The 26,576-nt window shown below is 39.2% G+C and overlaps 1 protein-coding gene across 5 annotated transcripts in view; it reads right to left on the bottom strand.

Moving 5' to 3' along the window:
- Positions 1 to 26,576, bottom strand: part of PPP2R2C (protein phosphatase 2 regulatory subunit Bgamma) — a 267,643-nt gene that overhangs the window by 23,031 nt on the left and 218,036 nt on the right. For all 5 annotated transcript variants that reach the window (XM_054030914.1, XM_054030917.1, XM_054030916.1 and 2 more), the window contains 2 exons: positions 19,694 to 19,858; positions 1,536 to 1,705 (listed from right to left, as the gene is read on the bottom strand). In XM_054030914.1, the coding sequence (XP_053886889.1) occupies positions 1,536 to 1,705; positions 19,694 to 19,858 (335 nt within the window). The remainder of the gene's footprint in view (positions 1 to 1,535; positions 1,706 to 19,693; positions 19,859 to 26,576) is intronic.

The raw sequence follows: 26,576 nt of genomic DNA, 5'->3' as shown, positions 1-26,576 counted from the left end.
TTTACATTTTACTCATTCCCCACATCTCTGCATGGAGAAATATAACTTTTTAATTGGCCCCACTGCAAGGTGTCAGGTTGATTTAAAGGTGGCCAGCTTATTTCAAAGATTCCTACAGGAGGAAATAAAAGCAGATGTCAGACTCAAGACAAACAGGTTGGCCTGACCATTTCTTTCCCTCCTGGGAGAAGGCTGCTTACCATATTAACATATATGCAAAATAACACATTGCCAGCAGTCCTAAAATCTTAGACATGGATGTAACATACCAAATACTGTTTTATTTCCCTCACTTCTCATCATGTTTCACATAAGAACCAAAATCTCTAACACATTTATCACTATCAGGGCAGTTAAGTTACTGAAGAAAGTCAGTTTTGTGGCTTTACAGGAATGTAAATTGGCATTTTCAAAGGCTAATATGAGATTTAGCTACACAGCTCCTACTGAAACTAATGGGATGTGTCCCAGAAACCTGAATCTATATTGGCTGCTTGTACAGTTAAAGAGAAAAGGAAAACAAGACCCTAAATACTATTATGGTGGGATTTGGCACTCCTGATAAGCCAGACTCCTGAGTTCTTATTAAATGTTACCAGGAGTTCAGGTAAATAATTTAAAAAAAACAATCTAACCCCCACAACTCTATTTCCCAGGCAGGGAACACGAGCTTTACTTCCACTGACCTAGAATGTGGGATATATACAGCAGAATATTCATTTTCAACTCCTCATCTGCAGGGCTGTCCATAGCTAGGCATTACTGACCAGCCCAACTGTACTTTTAAAGATTGTCATATTACATGTGCTTATGCAGAACACAGTTTTCGACAGCTTTTTCCCATTGTATTTTTGCAACAAGGACTTTTGGGGGGCACACTTGTCCCACTTTGAGTGATCTTAGAATATTTTAAACTCAGATTGTTCTTACCAGATAGCACAGGCTCCAGGGCCCAAATTAACTATTGGTTGAAGTCAGCAGAATTGCATGCTCCAACATTGAATTAGTCACCTCGTGTGAGTCTCACGGGTGTTAGCTAAACTCCCATAGTGATGACAATATTATGATGTAACAAAGGTTTCTTTTGGGATTAGGCAGTTCAGAACTCTAGGAAGAAATCTACAGGTGGGATTTTCAAAAGCACTCAGCACTGGCCTAATTCTGCTCCCCCTAACTTAATGGTGCAGCTGAGCACTCTTGAAAACTCTAACCTACATCTCTATTACAACCATTAAATTGTGGAGTTGCATAATGAATGTATTGACGCAGAATGAAGAGATGATTCCCCTTGATATAGGCAGCAGTTGTTTTAAGGGCCAAATTCAACTTTGGTATAGCTCCATTGACTCCAGAAGAGGTAATGCTCTTTCACCAGTGCTCTTAGAGCTCAAGTGAATCATATCTACTATTTATTTTAAAGTGACTCTTGTATAACAGTCAGAACAAGCACTGCAGATCTATAGTGCGCTATAAATATATTTGGAATATTGAGATGTTTTTGCAGCGTTGACCTTTAAGACATAGCAAACATCTACCTGATATGTTTCTATAGGCTTCGTTTCCATGTTCAGATCCCAAACTTTGACAGTGAGGTAATCCCTTGTTAGCATATATCGGCCACTGTGACTGAATTTAACATCCGACACTGAAGAGATAATTTCTGAAAAAAACGATCTGTTACTGGGGTCTTCCGGTTCTTCAAAAACTGTGTTTTTTTAAAAAAAGAGAGAAAGAAATTAGAATATCATAAAAATGTTTCTTTATACAATTCTTTATTATGTGCTTCTCTTTAGAAATAATATGGTTAAAGGTACAAATCCATACCATCTAACATGAATGATATATGGCTGTTAATTTCTTCATGATATCTTTAAATAAGAATACAAGATTCACATTTTAGAACATGGGCTTTGCCAGTTTTGGAGGAAGCAAATGTGATGGCTCAGTTAAATGGACTACAGATGATGTCAGTTTAGACTTGAGTAACAATGATAGCTTAGAATTATTATTTATTGTTTGTATTACACTAGTGCTTAGGAGCCCCCGTCATGGACCAGATCCCATTGTTTTAGGTGCTGTATAAACACAACAAAAAAAGACAGTCCCTGCCCTAAAGAGCTTATAACGTGATTAAGTGTGTGTGGTGCTGTTCATTCAGCATGATCCCAGACTGCTTTACAAAACTATACTCATAAGAATCATTTCATGCACCAATGAAGTACAACCACCTCTGTGTTTAAAGACAGCAGCCGTTGAAACTCTTTTTGTTTTGTACAGCCCTATGAAAAAGCTGAGGACAGGAAATGAAACAAATTTTCCATTTAAAACTGGTGTGGGAAGGTATGTATTAAATGGAAATTAGTCACGATCCTGCAAAATGTGACCAGGGATCGTTCATGTCCACAAGAAGTCAAGAAAAGCGTTGTGCAAATAACTGACTTTTCAGTTCACTGGCCAAGTCAAAAACTAAAACTGAACTGTTTTGGGTCAACCCAAAATGACTTTTAATTTTTTGGCAAATCAAAAAGTAAAAGAAACAAAATGTTTTGGGTAAATCAAATGAAACAAAATGATTTATTTCATTTGACCAATTTTAACTTTTTTTTTTTAAATTACAGCAACTTTCAAAACTAAGTTATTTAAAAAAAAAGGAAATTAATTTCAAAAATGTCAAAACAATTTTTTTTGACGGAAACAATCTTGTGAATTTGACATACTTTGGCAAAATGTTTTGGTTGACTCAAATCTGCATTTTGGCAAAAAAAAAAAAAGTTTATCCAAAAACCACTGCCCAGCTCTAGTCAAGAACTTCATTTTACGTAATATCTCTAGAAGTAGAGGTCCCTCATGACATGATGGGATCAGCTGGTTCAGTAGTGACACAGTTAGTGAATCGCCATCGCTATTCTTACACCTTGTTTGTCCTGGGAGGGCTTCCATCCCATTACTGACCAGCTGCAACTCTGCTTACACTGGGAGATGTATATATTATTATTAATTTTTTTTCGTAAGAAAAAAGTCCTCTGCATCCTCTGCCAAGGCACTTGGGGTGCTGTACAATATAATAAAACATTAATTATGGCTGAGATTTTCAAAGAAGCCTAAGGGAGGGAGGTACTCAACACTTATGAAAATGGCCTCTCTGAAAAATTCTGACCTAAAATGGAGTTAAAATTAGTTAAATATAGTATATGCTACAGTGTACAACAATAATAATGAACTCAGGCTTTTAATCTGAAGAGCTCAACATTTTTCAAAAGGAGAATTATCATCCCTATTTCACAGATGCAAAAACTGAAAACCTGTAGCTAACAATAAAATATCAGGTATATTTCAGATATCAACATGAAATAGAAATATTAATTAATGTTGTATCACGGGGCCTACAGGCCTCAGATCTGTAAGACAACAGCTTAGCTAAACTGAGGCCTAAGGCCTAGAGCAGTGGTTCTCAGACTTTTGTACTGGTGACCCCTTTCACATAGTGCAACCCCCCCCCCCCCCATAAGTGAAAAACACTTTTTAATATATTTAACACCATTATAAATGCTGGAGACAAAGTGGGATTTGGGGTGGAGGCTGACCGCTTGTGACCCCCCCCATGTAATAACCTTGTGACTGCCTGAGGGGTCCCAACCCCCAGTTTGAGAACCCTGGCCTAGAGTCTTGACAGGAGCAACTAGCTAGTAAGTGATCCTAGATCATAAGTTGTCACAAGATAGCAATGGCCATATATCACAAGATGTCATAAGACAGAATACTGCATTAAGCAAGCATTGCTAAACTGCTGATATTTAGGAAACGTATATTGCAATGTACCAGTTAAAGCCGGTTAGAATATTGTGGAGATTTTTGCAAACATAGGAAATCAGCAATGTGCCATCCACAAGTTGTTATAGTGATTGAGTGACATAAATATTAATGAGTACAAGGAGAACTAATAGCCCAAGCACCCATCAGGGTCTCCTGACTCCCAGCCCCCTTTGCTAACCACTTAACCATACTTTTTCTGCATGTTAAGTTCACAGTCTGAGATAAGATGTCTGCAAGTAACTGAGGGAAAGAGTTTACTAAGTATTTAGATAAGTAAAGTGGCTTTCTCCCCCACCTCATCCTTAAAGCAAAAGAATTAAAATGCATTTATGTGTGATTACTTGTTGTAGTCCACCAAGAATTTACTTCTCAACAAAATTCAAAGGATCTAAGTTACAGCTTCAGAGAATCAAAATAATGTCACGCTGAAAAATAAGAGAGCTGACTGTCTGTGGGTTAACTCAGAAAATGATGGGCAACTTCCTTTGCAGATGGTGTGTCAAATGCAGCCATGCTTGCACATGAGAATAGACTCTCTATATTTAAACACATACAACAAATCTAAATGATAATTAACTACATCAAAAGAGAAAAGAAAGAAAGAAAAAACTTTTCAGCCTGAGAGTAAACGAACACCTTTAAACAGCTCTCTGAAAATGTGCGGAGACGTTCAGTAAGGTAGATATTTTGTAATTATCCTGTCAAGTTTTCAATAGAAGTCTGATGAGCACAAAGCAATTATCATCTCTCAGACCTCTTCCCTTTAATCTGTCCAAACCGTGTATTGTGAATGGCAGGAATTTCATCCTCCTAATTATGATGTAAAGTTGTTATTAAAACCAGGAAAGAAAAAAGCCACTAAAATGCTCTTTCATTTATGGCAGCGATGAGTTTTCTCCGTGCTTCTCAGCTTAAAAGCTCTACAGTTCTGGTTGAGTTCTGCTAATGATTTCAAGAGGAGTTAGATCAGAACTGGTTTGCTCTCTATTTCATTACATAGTCATAATGGTCATGTACAATAGTGGCCCTTATTTAAGGGAAATACTTAGGGTTCTTTCATCATCTACAGTATTCCCTGTTTTCCTATATTTACTACAGTAAATACCTTGAACACTATAAATCATGAGGTTATTTATTTGCAAATATTGATTTAGGTATTAAAGTCAAGGTTCACTACCTTTTTTAAAAGGTATTTTCTTTATATGAGAGAAAATGGAATTTAGTAGCCCTGCTCTGCTGTAAGCAACTCCTTTAAACAGAGTAGCTAGCCCCAGGAAGATCATCTCAGTGTAGGGAGCATCTTTGGGTAGTTTTGTGACCTCTATAACACCCCTGTGTGCAGCGGATATAAGAGACATGCTAGGGGAAAGAGGAGTAGCTAGGGCATACCAACACACTGAGCATTTCTGCCTGCTATATTAGTTTGCTGGAGTCATTATCATCTGTGTAAGGTAAAGCAGCCTTTGGTCTTCTCTAATTCACATTGGAAGACCAGTAGCCTAGGATCAAGAGAGTGCAAAGCTGCCTCATTAAACTGGGAATTGGAAACAGAGTTTTGCTGAAAGCTGCTTAAAAACCAAGTTATAGTTCTCTAGCAACTACTAAATAACTTTGATAACTTCTAACTGTCTACCTTCAGTTATGAAAAAATGGATTTCCTACTCCAAATGCAATTGTCCCTTCTCAATGTTAATTAGATCAAAATGCTAACGCTAATTGTCCAAATGCAAACCATTGCACAAGCTGATGAACACAATCATCAGTAATCATGTGTCATTTGAATTTTCATTTAACAGTACCGAGATTTAAATATGGTCTTGATGGTAGAGGCAGTGCTATCATTAGCTATGAATTAATCTGATGCAGTTATTTGTTTCACACAAGTTACAGCAAATCAATATATTTTACAAAAGTTTGATTTCCTATCTTTGTGACTCTGTAGATTTAAACTCAATAACTTCCCACTTCTTTCTTTTGTTTCTACCCTACTAATCTCACTGCCAGACACAGTGGAGAGGACCATATGCAGGAAACAAGTAGGGAAAACAGCATGTCCAAGGGAGATCAGTGGCTCTGTGGAATAATCCCCCATCTGTCACGCTCTGCAGCTTATAAGGGAGCGGTTATGTGAAAATGATAGAGAATGACAGAGAAAGTTACCTTCTTCTAACACTTCCCAAGGACTTTATTAGAATAAACAAAGAGCATTAGCCCTTAAATTTTGCTTCACTGCAGAACTTCTGCCTTAAACCTCTTCTAGCCCCCTCTGATCTCCCTGGCTTCTTGCTACAGATTTAAAAACAGTACCTATTTTCACAGAAAAATGTCTGAGTGCGGAAAGGGGAAAGATTGGGTTGATGGATGTGCTCCAGAATATTGCTCCCCTACACCTGTAGACAATTTGCAGCCTAAAATCATATTGCATCCTTCTAAGAAAAATCTGAAGGAAACTCCATGAGTTGAAATCCAGATTTCTTTGCCTTTCCATAGGTTTCTTAATGTAGGAGAGGAGGAGACAATATAGGTCAGTGTGTGTAACATAATACCTCTGTAGCTTGCCTTTCCACCATTTTAACTTGGGCCTGATTTTGCAACTCCTTACTCACATGTCGGTGGGCTTACTCATCTGAATAGGGACAGCCTGTGCTGGTAGTGTTTGCAGGATCAAAATCTACTTAGGCAGCAGTTTTGTCAACAATACATATTGTCATTCAGTCAGACTGATACTCATTTTGAATGCAATATCACTGTTATGTTGATAACATACTAATGTACTTTATCAAGACAATTTTAAATACATACAATCATCATTAGTTAGATGATCACATACTATTTCTTAAACTATATAATATATGACAAGTTTTTTTCCCTACATCCATGTAAGATGCATCATCTAAAGTGCACAGTGAACTAGACACTAATGCTGTATATAAGTGATTTCTACAGACTCTTTGTGTGGCATACACAGAAGTACAATGGGGCAGAGTTCAGGTTCCATGTGAAATACTGACCTTGGGAATTTCCTGACTTAAAAGTCCTTAACTGCAACTTTAGTGTTTCTTCATATTGTTCCATGTGGAATTATACATTATGTAAAGATACAGAGGGGTGTGTAGGGGAAGATTTTCAAAGGCACGAGCTGGAGTTAGGTGCCCAAGTCCCATTGATTTTTAACCAGAGTTCAGCACCTAACAGTCCTTTGTAAATCTCCCCTATAATTACATCATTTGTATTCAATGAAAAAAATCTAATATTCATGTAACTTTGATGAGGAATCAACTACTAAAAAGTTAATGAGTTACAGAAGCCAATGTTGAATGCACAACTTTAACTCTTCCCATTTGTGTGTTTGATGTAAAAATGTTTTTATTTTATATTAATTGCCAAAATAGATGATAATATGCAAATTGGACTTGCTTATTCCACCTTATATTCAATATACATATATTTTAGGTGCCAGGGAATACTAGTGCTGAAGTTTTCAGTTTGTGATTTGTGGCCCACAGGTGATCCACAGAGTAGTTGCTGATGGTGTGTGGAGAGACAGCCAGTCATCTCTGGCATCAAATTCTTTCTCATCTCCGGATGCTAAATTACAGTAAAATACAGCTAAAATACTTTGTTTCCCAATATTATTTTCCACATATGCAATTGCTGTAGATGAAACAGGGATATGAAGCGATTGGGAATAAAAGGGAGGTGGTCCTACAAAACAACACTGGTATTATGCACTCTCCACTATGGAAAAACATGTGAGAGCACCTATTCTGGTGTGTAAAACAGATTGGAACTAAATGGATATTTTAGAAGTCACGTGTTCTCTTTCCCATGAGGAGCCAAAACATAATTTACACCTGATGAAAGTATATTAAAAAAAGTTACATTCTTGCAGAATGTTTTCCTTTGTTTGGCTGGACTGATTTTCTGAGACAGTGGGCACACACAATTTTAACTAGGCTGAATGGGAGCGGTGGGTATTCTGCACCACAGAAAATCAGCCCACTTTTGTTTGGTTGCTTAATGTTAATCATTCAAGTGTCACAATTTTAGCCTGTTCATGATTCTTAACACACACACACACACACACACACACACACACACACACTTCACAGTATACGGATGCAGTATTGCCTCAGTGCAACACAGCACAAACATTTGTATCTTAAACAATTGAAAAGAAACATCCATGATACTTTATATCTCATAAAAAGACCTGGTGTAACGCTTCAAACTTTCTGAAAACAATTACTTTCCCCCCAAGATAGAGAGTTTCTGTCCTCGATACCTCTGACTCAATTGACATAAAACACAGGCTCATCAAAGCATTGCTATAGGACAGGCAGTTTCAAAATAGAAATATTAATAATGCTACTCAAAAAACCAAGTGATCTGTTTTAAAATTAAAACAATAACAACCCCCTAAGATATAATGGGTGATGGTGTTAGAATAACCATCTATTATCTGAAGCTATGCTACACAGTTATAAATTCATATGAAAGAAATAGTGTATTGGTAGGATAAAAGAAATGTCAACTGAACACAGTTAAATTAGTCTTTCATAGAACTAAAAAGGAGAGACCTAGACAGCACAATCTCTGAAAAGAGCTGTTATCAAGACCCAGGAACTCTGTGGTAACTGCCAGGCTTTTCTACAGTTGAAATACCAGTAAACTAAAACAAGCAAACAATAAGGTTGATGATAATGTCACATAATTCTAAACAAGAGAAGTGAGCCTTGGAATTTGTGTTACTGCAGATCAAGAGCAGGATTATAGACAAAAACAAGTTTCTGCTATTTCAAAGCAGAATGGATTCAGGGTAAAGCTGAATCATGCCTACATACATCCGATAACATGTAGTTATCAGAAAAACATAAAAAACAAAAGTAGTCCTGCAAGATGATGGAGACTCCATATAGATGGCATGAGATTCTACTGTATAAAAGATGAACTCATAAATGACATAAAAGGATGTTCCACAGAACATGCAAATGAAATCTTCTCTGACTGGACTTATGGAAAGTCATGTCATAAGTATGGTGGTTCTTTTGATTCAGCTAGGATGACTTAAGCTGTTTGCTTCCCTAGCTGAAAACACCTGGCTTTTCACTAGCCCAAAAACCAGGATGAAAAACTAAGAACTGGATCCTTAGCTGGCCACTTAGCTGGCACTTCCTTCTGGGAGTAACTCAAGATGTGCTCCAGATAAGCACCATATTATTATATTTAATTATTTATATTGCAGAAACATCTAGGAGAGCCAGTCATGGACCAGGACCCCATTATGCTAGCTGCTATACAAACACAAGACAGATAGTCCCAGCCCCAAAGAGCGTACAATCTAAGTTAACTCATTCCTTCTTTTAAATCCTTGAGGGAAGACCTCAGTGATCTCAGTGGAAGGCATACAATACTACCTGAAATAATGGTACCTTGACATTAATGGAATTTTGAGACCAGCCATTGCAAGTTTTCAAATGGAGCTGGAGAATTTATGTACATTCATTCTGCTTGATAGGTAATAAAGACTTTTATACATGTAGTTTTATTTTCAGCTGATTAATTGTTTTTTCTAAGTTACATGCCCTTCAGAAAGTATGACCTTAAGTTTAAAAGCCTGTAAATGATTTAAATGTATACAGGACAAATCATCAGCTAATATAAATCAAGTGTATTCTGTATGCTGATTTATAACAGTTGAGGATCTGACCCATAATGTGTATTTACTTCTCTTTCACTAATAAGATTCATTCGATAGGTCTACAAAAATATTTTGATTTAATATGTGGTTAATGAAGAGTCTTGAGCCTAGAACATTCATTACATTAGTTCAGCATGGTACGTACTTTAACTGTGCTTAGGTGCTGTGAAACTAGAGCTTAGGGACAGTACATCTTCAGTTGTGTCAAATGAAATTGACAACTTTTCAGACAAAGATAGAGAAGTTTGAACTAATTAATGTCTGGTTTTAAAGAAAAGGGGCCAGATCCTCAAATTATGTGAATCAGTACAGCTCCTTTCATTGCAATGGAACTATGCCAATTTAGAGAATCTAGTTGAGAATCTGACTGAGGATTTTACTATTGTTTTAACATTTGGTTAAAGTATTGTAAGGGGTTATTGTAGACCAAGATTACAGTTACAGATCACCTGTAATTGTACCTTCTTTTTAATTTTAGAAGAAACTAAAAGTATTTTTGAATCATTAAGTGCATACTTGGGATTAACATGTGGTATTTGGGTGTGCATGTGTGCGCGCGCGAGAGAGAGGCGAAAGCTTAGTTATTAATTATCCTTACCTAGGTGTGGTAATTTAGAACTGAAATGAAACTGTATTAATTGTTAGCAGTGTTGTTGTAGCTGAGTTGATCCCAGGATATGAGACAGAAAAGGTGGGTGAAGTAATATCTTTTATTGGGACAACTTTGTTGGTAGAAGCTACAAGCTTTCTTTCTTCTTCAGGTCTGGAGTTGGAAGCAGACGCTTCCTTCCCCAGATCTGAAAAAGAAAAAAAGAGCTCTGTGTAGCTCGAAAGCTTGTCCCTTCCACCAACAGAAGTTGGCCCAATAAAAGACATTACCTTTCCGACCTTGTCTCCCTCTATTGTATTAAGTAAGTCATGGTTCAAATTTCTAACTTTGGAATAATTTTTGGTTGAGCTGTCACTGACAGTTCAATAAATTCTTATTGAAACAAAGCTTGACTAGCAAATATGCAAGGTCCTGCACTAACTAGCCATAGTTTCCATACTGGTACCAAAATCCTCTCCCCAGAATCACAGAGAATTATTTTAGGATGTTATACTGCTGCCCATCATCGTAATGTCTGAGTGCCTTCCACATAAAATCAATACCAATGGAGAAAGTCTCTGGCGCTTGGCATTGCTTTAACAATTTGTGATAAGATTTTGATTACTAATATTTATGTACTTTTATTCTTTAGTTCTTTACATTTTAACTTCTTATTCTTACTTTGTAAACCCTCTCATAATTCAGCTTTGTTTTGCTTTTTTTGTAATTTCCTGTTCATCTTTTAAGTCAATATTTATTAATAAAATATATACATTTATAAGTATTCTTGAGTCTACTTTAGCTAAGAAACATGAAATTCAATGATTTCATATGAAATATAGCCTGGGTAATTAATTAATGACAACTATTTAACCCATGTGTTTTATGCTATATTAACCCTAATCTTCTCAGATTCCCAACCTGTTTTAAATCAAATACTTTAGTGAAATGCATAAACATCAAAAATTAGTTTTGAGGGCTGCATATCCATTTCACTTTCATGTCATTATCTGTCCTTATACGATAAAAGGTAAAATTTCTCAAAAAATAATCCCACCTCCCCTTTAGATTGAAAATACCAACCACCAACCACCTCTGGCCAGTGACCCAGGATTAAAAGCAAGACTTCTCATCAATACAGCTAGACAGTATGAATTTTAAATGTAAACCATCAAATCAATATCTAAGAATCTGTTTTACTATCTGGTATTCTACAGTGAGTTGCTGCAACTTGTCACAAGATGCAAGGGACAGTGCAAGAGGGCTGAACTAGATCAATACGTAAAGATCAATGGGGGAGAGCTTCACTGTAGAGATGCTTATATTAAATGTTGCTTCACTAGGGAGTTTGTTAATAAAGAGTGGTGCTAAAGAATCACATGCAAGGAAATGGGGGAAGGGATGGGGTAATCCTACAGGCAGAGCATCATTAAACCGCAATCTTGCAAAGATTTATAAACATGTTTAACTTTGAGTAGGTCCCACTGAAGTTAATGGGACATGTGACTACTTGGTACGTACAGTTAAGCACATGTATAAATTACAGAGATTGGGGCCTAAGACTGGGAGAAATAATTCCTCCCCCCATCTTGAACGAAAAATGGAAATTTGGAAAGACAATGGAAGATGTTTATTTAAATATATTAAATTGCAATAAAAAACAAGACAGAAGTTTTAATTGAATAATTAAAGAAATCTTACAGTAATTATTTATTCTAACTGGGTGTATGTGTTTTGGGAGGTTAATGAAACACTTTTTTAATCATAAATCATTTATGCCTGCTTCAGACTATATTTTTTCTTACTCTTTGATAGCTACAAGTACATAAATCAGACAATTTTCTTTTTACTTTTATTTAATTTTAATATATTTGCATAATCAAGGGGAAAGATGCATAGCTAGTAACAGTTCCTAATTTTCATTATCTATTTTAAATTATTATCACAGAAGTGCTCTGCACCAAAGACAATCTTACATTGATGGGGCTCAATTCTGCAGATGCTCCACAGGGTATCTCCTACTGAATCCAGGGAGATTTCTGCACAAAGAAGGACCCTTTACAGGATTGGGTTCACTATGTGTAAAGTTGGAGTGATAGATCTTTAGTGACAACTGTAATTAGGAAATTTATGAGAAGTAAAATTACCAAAATGTGGGCACATTTTTATATCTAAATTACATAAAATGGGGGACATGATGGAACAATGGATACATGCATTATCAACACAGTCTTAAAGCCCAAGTCCAGACCTTTAATATGGAAAGCAAACCTTTATTAACACATGTGAGTGAAGTGTTATGAGAGCTCAGATTAAGTTGAACTGTTTTTTGTATGTCACATGACCTCACAGTTCTCACTTGGAACAGACCTACTTTTACAGCTGCATCTGAACACACATAATGTGAATATTCCCTCCCCCCCACCTGCACCAGTCTCAGATGACAGACTTGCATGAGGACAGAAGCAGTAATCAGAAGATAATTTCTTAAATGTAAAGCTCACACAAAAGGAACACAAGTTCTCTCTTTTCCAGTCCTACAACAAGCAGCATTCATTTGGAAAGGTCAATATTAATTAGCAAATCCAGCAGGGACATTCTGTCAGGGTTTGTAGGTGTGTGTGTCTGGTTGTTCTTTGTTTCAAATGAAGGATAATCCATATTCAGTTAGAGGTCAAAAAACTGTCACTACTATGTAATCCCAGTGTCCTTTCAAAGGATGTTATTTTGATTTAAAAAAATCAATGTGGTCCTTTTATTTTCTGGTTTCTTTGTCTCGTTCTATGGTTTGGTGGCTGCTTTAGCTTTCTTGAGTTTAGTATCTCTAGATTCTATCAACAAAAGAGAAGGTATGTGATTCCTCTAATTGCCAGACTGGGAGTAACTGGCTGAAGTTCAGAAGAAGTGCTGACCATTGTAAAGAGGAAAGTGCATGAAACTTAATGAAAGTGCATCAATCTTACTAAACGTTGTACTGTTGATTATGGTCTAGATTTTCAGAACTGCATGGGCAGTTGCTGGTGAATGTGTGCAAATGGTCTCTCAGATGTCCAAGTGATGACCTGCATGCAAAATTCATGTAATTGTGTATATAAATTAGGCAAGCAATATGCCTGCTCATTCTTCATATTCAAGTTGTGAAAATCTGGACCACTTGTATACTGATAACATGCAAACACCTGCAGCAACACGTACTTAGTTTTAAAATATGATTAAAATAAGCAATGTTTTCATCATTTTTCATCAAAAACTGCAAACATTTCCAAGTAGAACATTTCCCAGGCCTCCTGTGGTGGGTGATTTCGCCTTCTCATTTTAAGATCTTCCTCTGTTCTTGATACACCAGGCCATGCATGGAGACCAAATGGGTGTTTTTAAGTGGTTCCTGCTTGAAGCCCTTGTTTCTCAATCATGTGAAGTCTTTTAGAGTTGAAAGCCTGAACTCTGATGGAAATTTATAAGCCATGAGAGTTATGTGCTAGGGGAGTTTGTAAACTTCTGAAAGCTCCATAGGACACTCTGGTATCGCTTATAACTAAACAGATTCCATCTTCCTTGCTTCAATCACTTCAACACAGTTCCTCCCTCATATGGCACACTTTGCATGTTGGCAATGGATCTCTACAAGTATCTTAAATCAGCTGAGTTAGCTGATTTAAAACACACCATGGAAGAAGTACATATTTTATAGTCTATAGGAATATCCAGAGGTAAAAGAAAATTCAACTTTAAACAAAATATGTGGTTTAAACTGATTACATCCTATAGGGCTGAATTTTCAAAAGTGCATAAACTGTGCCAAGTCTCCAGTGACTCTCATTATTTATTCACAGTGGCATATTTTTTCCCTATCTTTTGCCTCTAGCTGTCTGCCCAATTCTTCATTCTAACCTTCAAACACCTGTTAAAGGAGCAGTGGTCCTGCCCAACCCGAAGTAAAACAGCTATAAATTTAGAAATATGTATTGAACTCAGACTCTTAATTAAAATAGCTTGAGTATTGATATTGCACTTGCTTCTAAACTAAAGCTTTAGACTGAAAATGTAGGCCTACAGAAGTAGGTCATGTATAAAGAGAAGGATGATCAGAGCCAGATGCATGTGGTCCATTAGCAAAAGTAGGTGAACATTGACATGGCTCCAATACGGACACACTTTAATGAACATTTCAAAGTTGTTTATCAAATGTTAGCAGGGGCCGCTCCAGGCACCAGCGCAGCAAGCACGTGCCTGGGAGGGCAAGCCGCGGGGGACGGCGTGCCAGTCGCCGTGAGGGTGGCATGCTTGCGGGAGGTCCACTGGTCCCGCAGCTTCGGCAGCAATTCAGGACCGGCAGATCACCCGCAGAAACGCCGCCAAATCCACGTGACTGCCTGTCTGCCGTGCTTGGGGCGGCAAAAAACAGAGCTGCCCCAGAACGTTAGTATTTGATGATCTTTCAATGAGCTATGTAAATAGATCTGGTGGTCTCAGACCAGTGCCTAGGACACAGTTGTCTACATCACAACTAACTGCGCTAATTGGCAGCCTATTAGTAGTCCTGGCAGGGGCAACACTATATGAATGGGCATGAAACCCTCTTGTCCCAAGATTTGCATCCTTCAGGTTAGGGTTGTGACACATTGTTGGGGGAAATTTTCCAGTGTTGCTACTGCCCATGCTGGTTTCTAGTCTATGAATATACTAAGGACTTTGACCTCTCTGTCTAGCAATGTAGCAGCCTTCAAGATTTTTTACCATACTGTGTTAATGTACTTAGTGTAACCCATACTAAGTATATATTTATACAGTACTATATATGTGCATGGTGCATAGATACCTACAAATGAAGGTTCCTGCCTCAAAAAGCTTGAAATCTACATTAGACAACACAGAAAAGGATTAAAATTAAAAGGTGGGGACGGAAGCATAAGGGAAAGGAATGTAAAACAGTAATAGTTCATGAGATAGGCTTATTACTCATACGATCTTATAAAAGCTACTCATTGGATTTTGTTTATTTCTGATAATACTGTAATATATTTTATTCTGGGGACAGTGTCTGGAAAAGGGGCTCTGGAGAAGGTCAGTGACTGAAAACTGACTAGAAGAAGTGAATTTTGAGGGGAGATTTGAAGTAGGAGAGTGAGGTTGCATCATGCCCTAGGTCAAAGAAACTGTTCTAAATACGGGAGTGGAGTAACTTATGGGGAAAGGTTGCATAAGGGCAAGCTGAGTTGGCCTGGGGAGGGTATTGGGAATACACAGAAATCATTTGTAAAACGGGTGTATAGTGGTATAAAATTCATGGTGCAGATATCAAAGAGACTGTCCTGCTAACATCTGAAAGCCTGGCTGATTTATTTTAAGATGAATGCTTTAGACTGCTGCAGAGTTTATGGAACTAGAGTTGCATGTCAGGGTGAGCTATAATCAAACGAATCCAATCGGCAGTCCTCAGTACTCTTCCTTGTAATGCTTTGAAAGTTCTATCATTAACCTTATCAATTTTTCTGTTGTACATGCTCCACACTCAGTTTCTTAATGAGCTTGACTCAAGTTTAGTGCAGCAATGCTACATTAAAGGGCTATTTTCTAACTCACAGATCTGGAAAATAGGGTTTAATCAATGACCATTAGACCTTGCTTTCCCTTCTGGCATAAAATGCCTTCTTTTCATTCAGGGTTCCTGTATTATTGTTTTAATAGGTTCTGATTGGCATTTGGCACTGTGTTACAGGGGCAGACAGGCCCTATTAATAGGAAGAAATGAAAGTATTATGGAAGAAAACAATGTAAGCAGGACAGAAAAACTCAAAACTAAGACCCAAATTCTGTCACGCTCTCTTCTTTCCTCATGACATCTGATTTCCTCTCAAAGTACAAAGGCATACAGCCAACAAAGGCAAAATACCACCAAAAATTATTGTGGAAGGTTATTTTCTAGGAATAAACAATCCTAACCAATGCTAAGAACATGTTTTTTTTCCTTGCATCTGATGGGCTCAATCATGACGGTTTTACTCAGTGTCTACTTCTAAAGAAATTCACCCCTGTGCAGAGACCTATGCACCACTTACTGTGCATTTACGCCCTCAAATGCTTATTGCCTATTAATAAGACCTGTCTGCCTCAAAAGACTTCAGTGGGAGCTGAGTGGTACATATGCTTTTTGTGTTTCCTTTACACAAGAAAGATTTCCAGTTACTCTGTAAACCTCCCATTGACTTCAACAATGTCAAGTAGACATTGAAGGCCTGATTTTATGAAGCTTAGAGTGCCTGAGAAAGGCTCAATCCCAGGATTTGGCTCCATGATAGTTAACAGGTGTTCATCAGGTTCTCAGCTTCTCATTGGAACTGGCCACATGACACTAGCTCAGATCTCAGCAGACTGTGAGAAAACAGGTTGTGAGCTCAAGAAAATGTGCCGGTGCCAACTTGCAGTAACAAGCACAGAGCAACTCAGCAGCTGTTAGATTATTAGGAGGAGGAGCTCCCCATTCTGCTCCTCCTCCACATGATGTTTTGGGCCACTTTTCCCCTGGCCTAGTCACAATACACATTTCTGCCGCAGCATTCTCATTTACATTGAATTTTGTGCTCTATGTATCTCAATAGCCAGAAAACCATGAAGATACTAGGCATCTCCACTAATATGAAGGAATGGAATAATACAATAATGGGCCCAGTTTTCTTCCTAGTCAAGCCAATGGGGATTCTGAAATTGACTTCCATGGGACAGTGATCAGGCCCTACATCAGTACTGGGCCTATCTGAACACTGATGTGAGTGGAATTTTTTATATTTGGACAAAGGACGAAAATGATTTCATCTATAGTTTTAATCACATACACATGGCAATTGCTACTGAAACACGAAGAGAATCAAATGGGAACTTGGGTCTAGATAAATATAATAGCTCTATATGTATTCAAGTATTTTGTGAAAAGCAGGAAGGAAAAAAATTCACAGGCTGGTGTGATCCCACATAGCACATGTTCCCTTTTTACACTAGTAATTATTTCAGTTCATGCACTGTATGAAGTGCAGACTGGATTTCATTTTTATGCACTCTATGACTAGGGCCCAGAAGCCCCCTGCAGGAGGCCTCAGGGTCCTGAAAGGAGCAGTGGAGCTAAGTCCTTCAAGCAGCCTAGAGAAATCGGCAGCCAATCAGGAGGCTACAAGGGGCTAGCCAATTAGAGGGTTGCAGGCTAGTTTAAAAGGAGCTACAGTGCAGACCAGCATCAGTTCCTTGCTTGTGTCAGAGGAGTTCAGATGGTGCTCCTGGCTGGCTAAAGGGAACTGTAGCACCATGGACAGCTCAGTGCTGGCAGGGACTGGGAGAGAGAGAAAGAGCTCCTGGCTGAATATAGAAGAGCACTGGTGAATGCTGGGGCTGCAGGGAAGTGGCCCAGGAAACTGAAAGCAGTTTTGTTAGAGACATGGTGATCCCTGTACTAGAACCTGGAGTAGTGTGCTGGCCTGGGTCCCCATAGGCCACTGGGGAAGTGGCTTACAATTAGACAGCGATAAACCCCCAGAAGGTGATCTGAACTGTTAAGAGGCCCAGTCGGAGAGCTGGGGCCAGAACAGACTAGAGTGGGCAAAGAATCTCTAGGGAGGAAACCCTGGGGGCATGGTCCCTTACCAGGGCCAGGAGTGCTTAGACATTGGACTAATACCCAAGAAGGGATCTGTTTGACGTGTGTTCTGTACAGACTGTGAGTGACTTGGCCAGAGGGCTGAGTCACTAGAAACTGCTAGAGAAACTGCCAGAAGGGGGTCACCATAAACTCAGAGAAGTGCAGACACACCTGACCAGAAGGGAGCGCTCACAAGAGGTGGGTGCCATGCTGTTACACACCCGTTAACGCTGACTTAATTATAAACAAAAATTAAAGATCTTCTTTAGCTTCTACTTTTTAGTAGCTCCAGCAAAATTCAGAGTCCTAGTTAGATAAATATTTGAGGTGTGGCAAGTCTTGTACCATTAAAAATTTTTTTGCACCTGTTTCATTCTTAACTCCCTATGTATGGTACTCATAGTCCACTGTTCGCCTGCTTCTTTATGTGCACGTTATGGCCAATATCAATGCTGACTCCAGACAGGTCCAATGGGGAAAGTGATGCAGGGAACTCCTTTTCCCCAGTTCACCCCTGCTGGGGCGGGGGGTCATCATGGTTTGTCTGCGTACGCTCTCTGAACAAAAGACCTGCAAAAGCACTAGAACTGACAGAACTGCATAGGGCAGATTAGAGATGTAGCCAGGCCCCATCCTCCCAGTGTATCAACTCGTATCAGGTGGGAAGCAGTGGGAGAAAGCACATAGTACACTTTTTGTACAAGTATAGTAAGTGCTGCTCCCTGAATGTCCCATTATGTCTCCCTTTTACCACTACGTGGGCACTAGAGCTGCTAAGCTTCTCCACAGGTTTTCCCACTGGCAGTCAGAGCTATAATTTAACCATTTATCTTTAGGTTCAATATTTTACCCTCGCCCCATGCAAGAAAACACATCAGAACCAGGTAATGTGAGTGCCATTTACTGGTTTAGTTTTCTCTTTCATTATGTATTAACCTCGGTCCATTTAAAAAGCTGCTCCATGGCAAATGCCCTCTCCATCATATCACCTTGATATCTTTACACCTATCACACTTCATCCATTCTCCAGCTGGGTTTCAAAGGATTCCATATGTCTATGCTCTCCTATTTGTACTCTAAGGAGCTGATAGCCAGATTATTTCGTACTGTAATGTATTCCATACCTCACTTCATAGACTCTTCATGAAAGAAGACAGCTTCATGGTAATTTATATTCTGGTACTATCATGAATTTAAGATAACTCCCTTTTTCCATTTGCAGATTCCACATTCCTCATTTGGTCATCAGGTGAAATAGCTACAGCTTCTTGATATGAATTTCACAAGCTATATACATCCACATTAGGCCAACTACAGAATACTTTTTATAGTACCACAACGTTTTATTCCTTTTATTGTTCAATTTTGAAATAACCTCCTTTCCTATATTATATGCCTTATATATTATTAGTTACTTCATTTGTTTAGTTGAGCAAAAATAATGCTTAGAAATTACATTTATCTGAAAAAATTGGGGCCAAAACTTCAAGTGATACCTTAACATTCATGCACCCTGAAAATTCTTCCCTTGATTTTTTTTTTATAGTTTGGATGGACAAAATATGCTTGCCCCAAAACTCAAATCTGCACTTTAAAATAGCAGATGCACATCCATACTAAACAGTACTTTCATAGACTCTTCACAAAGAGACTATCTAAATTGTTCAGAACCATCTGTCTATTGATAGAGGGTTGTGGACTTTTCACTCAGCTGTGTTTGTAGTATGAACTGCAAGGAGGAGGAGTTAGAGAAGTGCTTCCAATCAAGTCCCTAAATAACTCTTGTATAGATTCAATGGTTTGCTCAGTTTTTGTCACTGTTTTGTTTTCTTTAGCATGTCTGCAACTGACAAGTTAGCACATTTCGTAACATGTTGCACTCCAGTACATACACAGAGATGCACTATCTACAAATGATGAACATTAACAAGTGTTTGCAGCAAAACATAGCTTAGGAACTTACGTTTGGAATGTTTGTCACAGAGGGCTGATGCCCTCATGTCACAGAGTCTCAAGGATCCTTTGCTGCTGCTGTAGACAAAAAGATTGCAATGGTGGGGATGAAACTCGGATGCAGTAATCACTTCCGTCAAGTCCTCCATGTTGGCTGGCTTTATATCTACAATGTCTGAATGGAGGTTTTATTAAGGAAAATTAAATTGGTTACAAGTAAGTTATGAATCTTGCCACCTCTTTGAAGGCCGCATGTTTGTACGGACATTTTCCACATGTTTACAGACAAATAAATTAGTTTTGAATAAAGCATTCTCATTTGCTTGAGAAGAGACATTCAGCATTATTCTGTTTGGCAGTAGCTTTTCTTATTTGATGGTTGCACCACAGAGACAATTACATTTTCATAACAAAATTAATCTAGGACCATTATCTAACATACCTTACTGTGGGTGTCATTAATATGCCTACATTTGCAGTAAAGTGTTGGTGATGGAGATATGGCAGTTGAGGTTTTCAGATCTGTTCAGGGGATCTGATCACCTATCTTTCATTTAAACTAAAGGAGAATCAGTAGCTAAATACCCTGCACTGCTTGGCAAATTACAATCATCAGTATTTCCCCATAACTGCAGTGGCAATTACTGCTGTAGCTCAGATAACACTGATGTATAGATAGCAGCCTCTGTACATCTCACTTTCCCTCCATCCAGTCTACTTAAAATGCTAAGATAACTTTCCTCTCCCACTCTTTCGACCTTATCATCCTCTCCTTCACTGGCTTCTTGTCCTTTGCTGTATCAATGTCAAGGCCCTTGTCCTCTGCTTCAGTGCTTCACAGTTTGCCCCAGCCTGCTCCACTGCTCTTATTTCCTCTTTCTTTCCCTCTCATTCCCTCCTCTCCTCTAATCCTCTCTCCTAGAACCTCCCTTGGGTCTGCTTCTCCCATTCCCAGCTTCATACCTTTACCCATGCCCCTCCCTGTGCTTGGAATTCCTCCTTCCAATACACTCCTTTTCTCTCAACCTAATTCTATGCTATATACAACACTGGGTGGTTAGATAACCTAGAGCAGTGTTTCTCAAATGCGGCCTCCAGAGGCTTTTCTTGCGAGAACCCCTGACCTAGAGGTTGGACGGTGGTACTAAAAGAAGTTGATTTTATATTGTTTGTAGTGCATGTTCTTAGAATCTCGGGCCAAGGAGATGGAAAGTTGTAGGATGATAGAGGCTCTTTGCTGAAACAGCAAATAGAATTAGAACCGTAAACAGACATTCAGAAGTGTCATGGGCTATCACAAAATGGTAGATGAATGTGAGCCACCAGGATATTTCAGACCTAAAAGATGCAAATGCTATGTAAGGAGGGGGAATAATTGGTTATAATTGACATTGACATACATTAATAGATCACAGAAGCTAGATAGACTGGAAGACCTAACAGGTTTCCCATCCACCCCTTATCTCCATCAGTGCAAGTGTCAAGAAAGTCTTTTTACTGGTAAAGGATATCAAGAAGGTCACTAACTAGTATAGCTAAAAGACTTTCAGCCAGATTCTGGTCTCAGCAGTTACATCAGTGTAACTCCACTGTGTTTGATGAGTTAATCTTGATTTACCCTGGTATATAAGATCAGAATCAAGCCTGTAGTCTGGACAATTTGTATGGTTGCCCTAAAATTATGGGAATCACTGCCTTACATCATTATGCAACTTAGAGAGGATTTTTAAAAAGGTATGTGCATTTTTTCACATGCAAATTGTATACAAACTCAGATGCACGTATGCAAACTGATGAGTGTGAATATGTACCAGTCTCAATGCAAAAATCAAGGTTTGTGCATGCACAAGAGTGCACGCTTGTATGCTGCTTTTGAAAATCGCACTGAGGGCTAAATTTCCAAAAATGGTATAAAAAAAACTAGTGCCTCCAGTTTTTCATTTTCTCACCTTTTCCAAATAGAATTTTTCAAAATGAGTCCAATCTTGCTCCCATTGAAATCAATGGGAATTTTGTCATTGCCTATAATAGGAGCAGGTTTGGGTCCTGCAGTTGTGAATACAAATTGTGTAGATGCCTAACTAATCTATCTGCACGGGCAAATGCATTTAGAAAGCATAAATCAGAGTGCTGTGTGTGTCAAATTATAGATGTGAAAATACGTAGACAATTTCAGGTGCTGAGTAAAGGACCTCTGAAAATTTGCCCAAATGTCCCATTTTGGTAAGAAAAAATCATAAACATAGAATATACTATTAGCTTCACTACAAATTTAAGTTCCAGCAGTGCAGTCCCTTATTACTGAAATCAATGTAAATTTCTGTGAAAAAAGGACTGTAGCTCTGAGTCTTATATGGTCATATCTGAACTATATAACACACCAATTAAATATCCCACATACACATCAGCCAATCAATCACTATTATTAAAAATTGATGTGATGCATAACTTACATGGTACTCCTCAGTCACAGCCATTCATATAGATCCCATGCTTTGGTGATCTTATGCTCTGGGAAAGACAAGAAAAATAAAAAACAAGAGAAGATATGGAACAACAGCTCAGGAAAGGGGAAGTGAGAAGAGAGATTTCTGGTGAAGAAAAGGAGGAAGGAATATTTCCTAGAAGAAGAGGATTTTAAGAAAGCAGTAATTGAGGAGGTATTGTAGTAGAGCATTCATTCCCACACCAGCTCCGAAGGGGTGAAGGTGGCCCAGAAGGGCCCCATTAACCTTCACAGATGCACCTGATGGGAGGCCCAGGCATTGATAAATACTAATTGCTGATGATGCCCAGCTGGTAACGGATTATAAAGAAGAAAAGTTTGTAGTATCAGGAGGCTGCAGGGAGTAAGTCTGTAGTCACTTTCTGGGAGCAGGAAACCCAGCAGGGAGAATAAGTCCTGGGATCCTGACTCTGGAAGAAGGGTCAACCCCAGAGGAGTTGTGGAGAAAGAAAGCCTGAAAAGACAGGGTAGGAAGAAGCTCAGAGAAACAGCAGCAAGGAGGGGGACTGTGTAGACCTTAGCTGATGGTTATGGGGTCGCTGGACTGGAATCCAGTGTAGAGGAAGGACCTGGGTTCCCCTACCAGCCACTGGGGAGTGGTGCTAGACTGTTTGAGGTGCAATCTGAACAGCTAGTCCAGCAAGTCTTTGATACCCCAGAAAGGAAAGGGGGGGGTATATAGTGACCTAGACAAGGGCTGAGTTGTGAGTAGGGAGCACTGTGAATTTCTGTAGTGATGGAATGACCACTAGCCATGCATGTGCCATGCAGGAAGAACTGCTATGCCATGCCTGCCCAGGAGGAGGAGGTGCTCTTGTGGTGAATGAACACCATTACAGACATACAGTGAAAAGAAAGAGTAATAGTACGGCAGAGTATCTGAGTAAGACTATATTCTCACATGATCCTCATCGTTGTAGTGTCTGCAAACCTTCCAAATACTAATGAATTTATTTTCACAATACCCCTGCAGAAGAGGAAAGTATTACTATTCTATCCTTCAGATAAGGAACTGGGGCAGAGAGAATAAGTTGCTTGCCCAAGGTCACACCGAAAATCCACGACAGAGCTGTGAAGTGAACACAGATCTATTGAAACCCAGCGCAGTGCCTTAAACATAAGACCCTCCTTTCCAGCTGTCATGCTTCCCAAAACATAAAATTTGAATCAATTGGCATAAGAGATAATTTGAACATTCCTGGAGAATGAGATAATAGGAAAATGTTGTTTTATTAATGGCTAGAAAAGTCATATGTTGTGTTACTAAGCCAGTCCCTGTGCTTGTTGAAGTAGACAGAAAAACTTTAATTGATTTCAGTGGGAGCAGGGTCAGGCCCATCACAGAAATTACAACTACTCTTTGATCTTTCCTGAGCCTGTAGATTTCAGAAGCATTAAAATGAAATTAAAATTTAAAAGTAACAATATGCAAGTGTAGATAAAATTATCATAAATTTGCCTGGCTTCACACTGACCATATCATATATTACACTGAATTGGTTTTAAAAAGAAAAACGGCAGTGAAGAATGGGAGTAGCTGGTGACATTTCATAACAAGAGGACATGAATTAATGTTGCATTTCAATGGCATTCCTAAGAAATTACTTACAGTATCACATTTGCATCCATCTCCAGGAATCCATCATCAATAATGTTAGTACAATGAATACCAAGATGTGGTAACACTGATTTACCACCTATTATGAAGTATCCCTAAATGTTCTTAAAATTCTAACGGGCAGAAATATCCTTTATTTGGTTATTTGCATTTGGTAAATCTGTCTGAAGAAATCTGTTAGTAAAAGCAATTGCTTTCGGTGATTGAATTGCTTTCAGGAGATCAGAGGAATTACGGTAACTCGATGCAAGAATTTCACCTGTTAGTGGAGAAGATGAATAATTGCTGAGTGATGAGAAAGATATAAAATATAAATAGAGTGTGCGAAACAGTCAGACCAAGTATCATTTTTCTGGAAGCTGAAGATGGTATTGATGAATTTCCCTTCATTGTACAAAATGAATAGCCCCACGCTGAATAATGAAATTAAATATTCCATTTCCCCAGCTGAAATACATAAAACACTTGGAACACAAACCATTTCTAGATGCGATCTCCATCTCCATTGAGACAGAGTAGACTTCATTGCCTTTCGTGGATCATACATTAAATGTATGAACAAAACCCATAATTCCATCAGACTGAAGCAAAAATAAAACAAGTGTATAACCCCTATACTAAAGTAAAATAATCAAAAGAAACAAACTGGTGAAGAGATTTACCCCTAGTAAGTTTGTAATATGTGTAGGAACAGCCCAGTACTTTGACAGCTACATAACCCAATGTATCAGAAACAGATTATGTCACAGAAAAGAACATTTTTCTCATCTTTTAATTTTTGCCATCCATCTGACAACTATCCAGTATGGCTTGACAGGTGATGTGTGGGCACTGTATTTAAACTAGTATGACAAGAGATGGGCAAGCAGAACAGAAGCATCACCCATGAGACACTTTGCATTTTTATTTTTCCATTTCCCCCTTATGCTGGGTTTTACCTGGTATTCTATAGCAGAGAAATAGAAAACAATTGGGCCAGGTACTCTGTTCTAGATCCAGCCCCCTTTGTGCAACCTGAGCTGCTCAAAAGAAGATGGAAGCTGGTAGTAGCCAGCCAAATGAAAAATTCCTCTGCTGGAGGGGACTCTTTTAGGGCACAAAGCTGATGGAAGCAGCTCCTACATTAACTGCCACCCCCCAATACCAGTGTACAGGGTGTACTGGAGGCAGGGAGGGATGTCTTGTGTAGAGCACAACTCTGCCACAACAGTTCACAGCTGGCATATGGGCCCTTAAGAATGAGAGCTAGCTTGTATAAATGAGAGAAGTGCTTACACTGGGTCTGATGCTCTGATATCCCCACATTCCTCTTGCACCAAGTGGATCTCAATGCAGGAGAGAATCTAGGCACACATGCTTTAGAAAGCTGGAAAAGCCATACAGTCTGATTCACCCTCGGTAGTTCAAAGGGCTGCAATTCACACTTCCCTGAACAAGCTGGGGTTGCTGTGCTTAAGTGAGGGAGATTCACCCTGGGGAAAAGGCAAGTGGTATTTACACAGCTGCTGTCTCCCCAGGGGCCTGATAAGGGAGATGAATTTTAATTTATGGCAGAGGCCAACGATGGGAGAGGGGAAGGACTGAATCAGCAAATCTTCACATTGCCTTCATTGCCACCCACTTTGGAAGCTATGCACGCTCCGGACACCATGTGCTACTGCTGCACCAAGGAAATAAAGTGTCTCAGCCCCTCCTAACTCATTTCAACACTATCTTGCTCCATACAGGGCTGCTTCTCCAGTGCCTGGCTCAGTGATATGGGATGAGGCTACTAGGGAGCTGATGGATTTTCTAGCAGTTCTCCGGGGAAAAATGGACATGAAAGATTTACCATGCCTGCAGACTATGGTGGAGGGTGAGTTCTCACAGCTGGATCTGCAGAGCTGGAAGGAGTTAGTAGTAGTGGGAGTATTATTACAAGAGCAGAGAGAGCACACTGAGGCCCGTGAAGTTAGTGCTCAGTCTCTTACAGGGATGCCTTGAGTGTCTCCAGGAGTAAGTCACTTGCTCATTACTTTTAGTCCCCTTGTAGGCTATGTGATGGAATACACAGCTACTCCACTGGCAGCTGCACGAAGCTGGATGTACTCAACCCCTATGGACCCTCTACCAGCAACACCATAGGGAGCAGAAAAAAGGAGCATTTAAGATGGGGGAAGGAAAGATTGGGTCTCTGAAGGCCCAGGGGGATAACCTCTTGGACTCCCAAATTGGATGTAACTTAACCTTCAGACCTGCGTTAACAGTTACACCTACTGGGAGTCTGACAGCATGGCAGCTCCCACACCTCTCCTCCAGAACTAGTTCAGCCAGGCGGTTGACTCTGCAGCTTCATAGCACTTCAGTCAAATATGGGAAGGCGTCCCACAATCAGTTTATTGTTTATATCATTGCTTATACAGTGCTAGACCTGTGCAAAGCATTTTACCCAGTTAGAAATGGGCCCTACCCATAGGACCTTCAGTTGGGGTGAGGAATAGCTTAGTGGTTTGAGCATTGGCCTGCTAAACCCAGGGTTGTGAGCTCAGTCCTTGAGGGGACTATTTAGGGACCTAGGGAAAAAATCAGTACTTGGTACTGCTAGTGAAGGCAGGGGGCTGGACTCGATGACCTTTCAGGGTCCCTTCCAGTTCTATGAAGCATAATGAAAAAAAAACAAAAAGGAGGAGGAAAGAGCACAAGGGGCAGTGTGATAAAAGCCATGTAGCTTTGAGTGGGCAAATAGGGTCAGGTTACTAAAAGGCTTCTTGCTGATGTGAGTGAAGTCAG

This window comes from Malaclemys terrapin, chromosome 5 (assembly GCF_027887155.1).
Source record: "Malaclemys terrapin pileata isolate rMalTer1 chromosome 5, rMalTer1.hap1, whole genome shotgun sequence".
Taxonomy (NCBI): domain Eukaryota; kingdom Metazoa; phylum Chordata; order Testudines; family Emydidae; genus Malaclemys; species Malaclemys terrapin.
Note: the sequence above shows the minus strand (reverse complement) of the source record. Positions and strands in the feature narration are given on the sequence as shown.